At 56.6% G+C, this 8,361-nt stretch overlaps 1 protein-coding gene across 1 annotated transcript; it reads right to left on the bottom strand.

The window, feature by feature from the left end:
* Positions 1–635: 635 nt before the first annotated feature.
* Positions 636–3,761, bottom strand: LOC123181016 (3-ketoacyl-CoA synthase 12-like). Its single transcript, XM_044593224.1, has 2 exons — positions 2,928–3,761; positions 636–1,851 (listed from the first exon to the last, which is right to left on the bottom strand). Exons 1-2 carry the CDS (start codon positions 3,497–3,499, stop codon positions 1,032–1,034), a joined length of 1,392 nt encoding a protein of 463 aa, XP_044449159.1. The 5' UTR covers positions 3,500–3,761; the 3' UTR covers positions 636–1,031.
* Positions 3,762–8,361: the final 4,600 nt, after the last annotated feature.

Here is an 8,361-nt window from a genome sequence, read left to right as displayed (position 1 = left end):
CCGCCGCCTTGACGGCGAGCTTGCCAAGATCAGTGAGGAGTGGTCGCTAGCGACTGCTCCGCCAACATCGGTCGCGGCAAGGCAGTCGTCAGGGCTCCGAAGGCCACGACGATAGTGGCCACGGCGGCAGTCCGCGCCGTGTAGCCGGAGGCAGAGCGGCTCCTTCGCAAGCGGCAGGTAGGTGCCGGACAAGGTTGTCGCGGCCCTCTGGCGCCGTTCCGCCGCTGGAGGGACCATGACGACGATGACGGCACGGCAGGGCAAGGCGGCCGCGCGTACGAGGTGATTGTCTGGTATAGGGTTTAGGGTTTTTTATTTTGTTTTGTTAAACGGTCAAAATATCGACCTTTTATGTAAATTATGTCTGAATTTCAATGAAATCGTCTGGTTTAAACAAATTTCGTTCAACTAGTTTGAGTTATTGTCCGAATGTATGAGAATAGTGTTGAATGACGGACTTTCACATCTATGTTCAGGGACTGGTCCTCTTGCCGTGGACAAATGCGGAAGGTTACCGTTGAAGATGCCCTTACTCGTATGTCATTGTGTTGGTTGCCAACAACAAAAAGAAGAAAATGAGAGACAAGGTATATCCGCAAGACCAATATACCACCAATCATGATTGAGTACCGGTAGATTTTGCAATATAGTACTATATGGTAGGACCTTCATTGAAAAGACATAGTTACAAAAAAGATCCATTGATTAATTAACCGGACACTCAGATCCATCGACACGGACAAAATAACACAACCAATTTTTCAGAAAAAAACTAACATGGACACCGAAAACTTTAAAATACAAAACAACACATCTCCCGCGGCCCACAGAAGTGTACAATAATGCACCGCTCCTCCATCACGGCCACCATAAAAAAGAATCAAAGCTATAGATGTATACCTGCAAATGAATCCTTAGCTTAACACTATTTGTTCCTCGTCTTGTCCTTCATGTACTATTTCATCTTAATAATCAACCGAGTATACGTAGAAATTAAGTGATGATCATGTACGTGAAGCTGCCGGGCCGGATCACAAGGCGCTCATGTCCTTGACGAAGCCGTACTTCTCCATGAAGGGGTTCCTGATCTCCTTGGGCGGGTACTCGTGGATGCAGTCCGCCCACACGCCGGCGTCCTCGCCGGGCCTCTCCACCGTCCAGACGCAGCTGTTGCACTTGAACCCGGCGCCGAAGGTGAGCATGAGCACGCGGTCGCCCTTGTTGAGCCGCTTCTTGGCCTCCATGTAGGACAGCACATACCAGACGCTGCTGGCCGAGGTGTTGCCGAAGCGGTGCAGCGTCATGCGCGACGGCTCGATGTCGTGCTCCGTGAGGGTGAGCCCCTTGCCGACGCCGTCGATGACGGCGGCGCCGCCGGTGTGCACGCAGAAGTGGTCCACCCCGGCCTTCATCCGGATGGTGAGCGCGGAGGAGGACTTCTTCTTGTTGGTGCGCGTGCGGAAGCGCGCGGAGAGCGTGGCGTAGGCGAGGCGGAGGAGCTCCGGGAGCGGGAGCACGCGGGGCGACAGCACGCGGAGGTTCTTGACGAAGGCGTGCACGGCGGCGCGGGGGAGCTCCTTGCCGAGGTGGAAGCCGGGGCGGCCGGCGTCGTCCTCCATCTGGAGCGCGCAGTTGTAGGCCTCGTCGGAGGCGCCCGTGTGCGTGCGCACGACGTGGCGGAGGCGCAGCTTGGCGTGGGGGCGCAGCCGCGGCGAGTTGGTGAGGAAGTAGGCGCAGCCGCCGGAGCGGAAGAGGCAGTTCCCCAGCATGAAGGAGCGCCTGTTCCCCGGGTACCAGTTGGGCGCGATCGACTCCGACGTCATCACCAGCGCCACCTTGTTCGCGTGCGTCCTGCACATCAATTTTTACCATGCACATTGTAAACACAGATCATTTTTTACCCCTGGAAGAAAGCACTGCAGATTCGCAAAGCGAAAAAGAAGAAACATTTCCATCTCAAATTCTTGACGCCAATGGAACAGTACATTGGCAATTTGGCATGGACGCAGATGGCCGGAACCGCAGTCCGCCATGCTGGACGCCATTACTCTCTGCTCTTCACTTCACTATGGCGCAAGAGCCAGAGAAGAGGCAGACGAGGTTCGTCCGTCCACCGTCCACGTCAACATATTCACCCACCGTCTCCGTGCACCCATCTGCTACTGCTGCTGCTCTGCAGCTACTAAAAGCGAACCAAACTTGGCGAGCCGGCATTGAAGCGATGCAGGACAAACTACACAGTACTGTACTACTACTAATAGTGGTAGGGTAGTTGGCTAACATGCAGAGCTGGTGCCTACACTGCACGATGCAGGCGGGGACAGGTAACTTCACCACCCCGCTGTTAACATTTATTCTGCGTCGATCTTGGCCCTTCGTCACATGACTTGATCTAGCGGCATGCAATCTCGTGTCAAGCGGAAGTCCTTATCACGGGCACGTGATGGCCATATACATTTCTCACTGAGTTTTTTCTTCTTCCCGGGTGACAAAGGAAATGGTACTGATCATCTACCTACCTACTGCCATCTACTCCTAGCTCAGTTCAGCAGCAAGCTGTACTCGACTACCCTACAGTGGAGAAGATAAATGGTCTGATCAGGATCAGAATAGCTCTCACCAGAAGGATGACCATACAGCAAATAAATTGCTAGGGGCCACTGCGGCCCAACTTTAGGCTTTTGCCTGCCACAACGTTATTTACTGACGCAGTACACTATTCGAGCGTCTCAAACTCTCACCGACTGCACGACTTGTCGTACGACTACGCTCGGACCCGGATCGAGCGAGAGCCGAGCGTACCAAACAATTGGTAGTGCTGCTTGAATCAATCCAGGCCGTTGAATTATTGGACACTAGCCCGTTGTATTAGCTGCGCAACAGAGAGGATAATGCTGGTTGGAGATGCGGGGAGAAAACAAGGGCACCTGAAGAAGTTGTTGGCGAGGTCGAGGGCGATGAGGGTGGCGCTGCAGCCCATGCCGGTGAGGTTGAACACCTTCACGTCCTCCCGGAGGCCGTAGCGGCGCACCACCCTCGCCGACAGTGACGGCGCCGGGGAGAACATGGACACGTTGACGACGAGCAGGTCCACGTCGGCGGGGCGCAGGCCCAGCCCGCCCGGCGCGGCCGACCTGGTGAAGAGCTCGTCGAGCACGGCGTGGAACGTCTCGTCCATCTCCTCCATGCCCTCGGCGACGCGGTCGGGGCTCGCGTCGCCCCCCGCGATGATGTTGCGCGGGCCGTACGTCTCCTCGCCGATGCCGGAGTTGACGATGACCTTGAGCAGGAACTTGTACTCCTCCAGCCCCAGCAGCTTGTTCCGCTGGATGATCTCGCCGCACAGATCCGTGGGGAGCTTGCGGTCGTCCGTCCCCTTGTAGCACACGTAGTCCAGCAGATAGCACCGCCGCCGGCGCGCCCGCTCCACCAGCAGCCGCGCCAGCGTCGCCGCCGAGAGGGCCAGCAGCGTCAGCGTCACCATCGTCGCCAGCTCCATGTTTACCAGCGAGGAGAGATCTGTGGATCGAGGCCGGCAGGGATTGCTAGCTAGCCAACCTAGATGTATGGCGACGGAGTTGCCAATGCGCAATGTGCGTGGTTCCCGCTCATGGAGATGGAGGCGAGAGCTGGGAGAGCCCGGCGAGCTTAGACCTATGGACCTCCTACTCTGATGGAGTAACAGGCTATAGATAGTGTGGAGTGGGGTTGCCGGGTTGGTGTGGATGCGAGATTAATGGAAAGGTTTTGAGGAAGTGGAAGGAGGAGCGGAGGTTTTATAGCGAGAGGGGGCTCATGAGAAGCTTCTTCAGATTTCCTGCTTATATTTTTCTTCGTTTTTTATTTTCACCTGCGTTCGACAAATGGTGTTTAAGCAGGGCAACGTGGCGTGTTTTTCCAATTATGGCGATTCAGAGGATTTGTAGCTCCAGTGTGTTTCAGGGTATGATTTCCATTGATTTATATATAAAACGGAACATGAGCCTTTAAGAGCAACTTCAACGCGTCGATCCATTTTGTCTGCGTGTGTCTGTTTGCTCACGATGGACAGAAAAGTTGGTCCAACGCGCCGACTCAAACGGACGTGCGTCTGATTTTCGTTCGCCAGCCGATCCGTTCCCGGCCCAATTTTGAGCCTGATTTGCGTCGGCGCAGACACGAGACGGGCGCGCGCCCTGCGCGAACTATCCCTAGCCCGCCAGTCGGTGGCAAAGCGTTCACCATTTCCCTTCCTTCCGCCCGCTCGTGCTCCTGGCCGCTCGCCATGGACGACGCCCTCGATGCCGCCGCCGGCCTCGCCTCCCTCGCCTCGTCCGGCCTCGCCTCCGCCCCCTCCGACAAAGGCAAGCCCCGCGCCTCCACAAGACCGTTGCGCCGCCCAAGAAGAAGAAGCAGCTGACGCCCGAGGAGCGGGCAGTGCAGTCGGCCAAGAGGAAGGGCCGGAGGCACGCGGCGGACGCAAGGGACAAAGCAACGACCGCCACCGCCCTCACTGCTGCCGCACAGCAGGAGAAAACCAATGCCTGAGTCGCGACGGCAACGAGGAGGCCCTGATCTACCTAGGGTTAAACCCTGGCAAGCAAGGGCTCGTCAACGCCGTCGTGGCCGCCGCCAGCATGGGCTCGTCCGCGTTTCCTCGAATGGTGCTGCCAGAGTCATCACGTGCGTCTGCCACGCATCCGATTCCTAGCTTCCACGTCTATCTGCAAGCCTCCCGACTCCCCGGGGAATGCTAGCCGAAGGTAATCGTGGTGGCGCCTTCCACGCCCGCGCCACACCGATGGCCGGTGCCTCATCATCTGGAGGGGCGAGGGAGGCGCCTCATTTTCATGGAGAGCCTCATCGACGGCCAACCTTTTCATGGAGAGCCTCATCTTCGAGGAAGGTGCGTCGGCCGCTAGCTCGCTGGCGGTGCCGCCGCGGCTGGCTACGATCCCGACGAGACCCAAAGCCAAGACGGCCGAGATGGCGTGGTCAAACTCTAGCCCCTTTTGTGTGTTGGCATGTGTGCCGGCCGCTAGCAAGTATGCTGGCATGAACTGTGGGGCTGGGATTGTATGTCGACCGTTGGCATGATGTCGGCATGAACTTTGGGCGACGGCATGGCCGCTGGCATGATATATGGCCACGAGCCTTTTCAAATTTGTGCGTAGACATGAAATGGATCGCGGGCGTTGGGTGCACGACCGACCCAAAAAACAAGGCGAACGCCGAGCGGGTGGCAGACCCAAACGAACGAAAAGCGGACAAAATCACCATCTGTTTTGGTCGGCGCGTTGGAGTTGCTCTTACGTCATTTATATCGGTTTTACCAAATGATGGAACTGTCAATGTCTCTGAGAGGAGAGAATGGTGGAGATAATCATTACTCACTCCGTTCTACTGCATATAGATTTTTTGAAAAGTCAAAAATTCAAAATTTAGCTAAATTTATGAAAAACTATTTATATCTATAATATAAAAAATATAAAACATAAAACTACGTCTTATGATGAATCCAATGATATATGTTGGCACTCTAAATATAAATGTTTTTCTCTCCAAACTTGGTCAAAATTTATGAGGTTTAACTTTTCAAAAAAATATACACTATATTTTAGAACGGAGGGTGTACATTAGACGGCTAAGAGCATCTCTAGCCGTTGGCCCCCCAGGCGGCGATTTTACGCGCCCCCTGGGGGCTAGCCGGCGCTAAAATCGGCGCGGGGGCGAGCGGGTTCGCAGCCGCTCGCCCCAGGGTCGCCCCAGACGCTTTTTTTATTAAAAAATTATGAATTCAGCAAAGTTTGACTAAAATTCGGCAAACTTGACATTAATATTCAACATGTTCGGCGTTTTACATAAATTATTTAAAAAAAGGCATCTACGGGGCGAAGAAGTCGATCAGCGAGGCGAAGTCGCCGACGTCGCCGCCGTCCTCCTCGTCGTCGTCGGTCTTCTCCTTCTTGATGGCGCGGCCGCCCCTGCTGACGTCTGCCCAGCGTCTCCATGGCGGACCGGCGGTGGCGGCGCGTCGTCGTAGTCGTCGCTGTCGTCGAGGACGACGATGCCCCCTCGTCCCGGCCACGGCGACGAGCTGCGAACTGCGCTAAGGCGGCGCACTGGCGCTCCATCTCCGTCTGCAGCCAATCGTCGTGCGCCCATTTGAGGGCCGCGTTGTCGTCGAGCGGCTCCTCCTTGACGGCGGGGAGGTCCGGCTCCGGCTTGACGGCGGCGAGCCCCGGCTCCGTCTTCGGCTTGACAAATGCGGGGGAGCCGAGGAGGAGGCACGCCGGCCGCCCTCGTTGATGACGATGTCGGCGCTGCGGGTGCGCCGGCCGAGTGGTGTCTCCGCGGCGGGCTCTGCCTTGACGCTGAGGAACGCCGGCGAGCCGGAAAAGTGGGAGCAGGAGCGTGAGGAGGATGAAGAGTGGGAGGAGGAGGAGCCGCCGAACCTCCTGGGCACCCACGGCCCGGCGCTCCGGCGAGGGGCCGGCACGGCCGCCGGCGCGGCGGGGTACGCCAGCGGCGGGTTGTTGCCGCCCTCGAGATGCGCTATCACCTCGTGCAGGTTCGGCTGGGGACGCCCCACCAGAGGCGGCGCGCGTCGCTGTTCTTCACGCCCCGACCACCGGCGCCCCGTTCGTGGACGCCAGCCGCTGTGCCTGCCGCCGCTTGAAGTAGTCCGCCACGCGGCGTTATTGTCGGCGGCGTACTGGGGCAGGGCGCGCTGCTCCTCCGACAAGGACGACCGCACGCGGTCGACCTGGGCGGTGAAGAAGCCAGGGTGCGCGTCGACGTCGCGCACGGGGGGATGGGGACGCCGCCGTTGCTGAGCTTCCACCCCGTCGGCCCGGCGCGCATGTCCGGCGGCGCCGGGATGTTTGCCTCGAAGAGCAGCCACGATTCGCACTCCTGGAGAGAGCGGCGGCCGAAGCCGTTGGCCGCCGCGGCGTCGCCGGGGAAGCGTTCCGCCATGGAGAGAAGGAGGGGAAGAGGAGGGAAGGGGAGAGCGGCAGTGCTCGGCGGCGGAAGGGAGGGACGGCGGCTGGTTTGGGCTCGGCGGACTGGGTGGCCAGCGGCGAGGGAAGCCTCTGGTTTTTATAGCCCCAGGTGCCGTGTGAACGCGTGCCGGAAGGGGAGGCGTCGCCGCGCCAGGCCGCCCGTGACGCGCCGCCCGTGAGGAATCAATGGCAAGGCTGCCGCTTCAGCCTTGCCATTGATTCCCCGCGGGAAACCGAGGCGTTCTGGGGAAGACGAGGCGCATGCCGCTGACTCGGCGGGCCCGCGGCGTTTTCGCGCCAAAACCGCTAGCCCCGGCGCCCCCGAGGGCCCCCAGCGCGCCGGGTTCGGCCTAGGGCCGCCGACACCAATTTCGGCCCAAGCCGGCGAAAAACGGGTTCCTGGGCGTGATTGGGCCGATTTTTGGGCGCCGGCGCGGCAAAAACGCCTGGAAAGGGACTGTTGGGGTCGCGGCTGGAGATGCTCTAACATATAGATGTTGAGTATGTATCAATTGAACCAAAAACTCTTTTCTAAGACTATGATATTTAAGTTTCTCATGACCAGAATAATTAACTTTCTCATGCTCATTTCTTATCCGGGGGCAACTAATTGAAACTAATTGAGGGGTACCCCACAAAAGGGAAGCAATGGTCAATTTCGAAGTGCTTCGCGTGCAGAGAGCTCCCTGATGGGCAACCCACAAAATCAGTTTCTCCCGGGATTTCCTTCACAGTTTTTGGTTTCGGGAGTTTTGCAATTTGCCTTTCCCACTTTCTCGGTTTCCCTGTTTTCCTTTTCGCGCGCGACAGACTAAAAACAAAAGCGAATTTTAGCATGAACTCCACAATTGGATTTGTTGCTACTAATTCTTTTATACCTTTTTCACCCTTTTTTTCATTTTATTTCCTGGAGAGGGAGTTTTTTTTGGAAAAACAGTGAGGGAGGAATCTAGCATTCAACTCTGTCATATATATCTTGAAAGAGGGTCATAGGTCGAAGCACGTGTTCATCGTGCAACGTGTTTGTCATACCACATGCTTCCGACTTCGTCAGTACAAGGAGCCTACGGCACGATTCATGCTCACCTTTGGCTCGTTTAATTTTTTTTATACATCTTGAAAGTACAATTCTATGGGTTGTCGGAGCACGGTTCTTTTGTTTGTAGGAGCACGAGCAGTGATTTTCCCCAAGTTTTAGAGGCATAAATCAATGTGTTGTGGGAGCACACTTCTTTTGTTTGTGGGAGCCTAATTCATTTGTTTGTGGGAGCACATGCAGTGCTTTTCCCCTAGTTTCTGAGGCACGGTTCAATTATTTGTGGGAGCACGGTTCATTTGTTTGTGGGAGCACAGAAAATGGTTTTTCACTAACTTCAAA

Source organism: Triticum aestivum, chromosome 1D, assembly GCF_018294505.1.
Source record: "Triticum aestivum cultivar Chinese Spring chromosome 1D, IWGSC CS RefSeq v2.1, whole genome shotgun sequence".
NCBI lineage: Eukaryota > Viridiplantae > Streptophyta > Magnoliopsida > Poales > Poaceae > Triticum > Triticum aestivum.
This window is presented reverse-complemented; position numbering and strand designations above follow the sequence as displayed.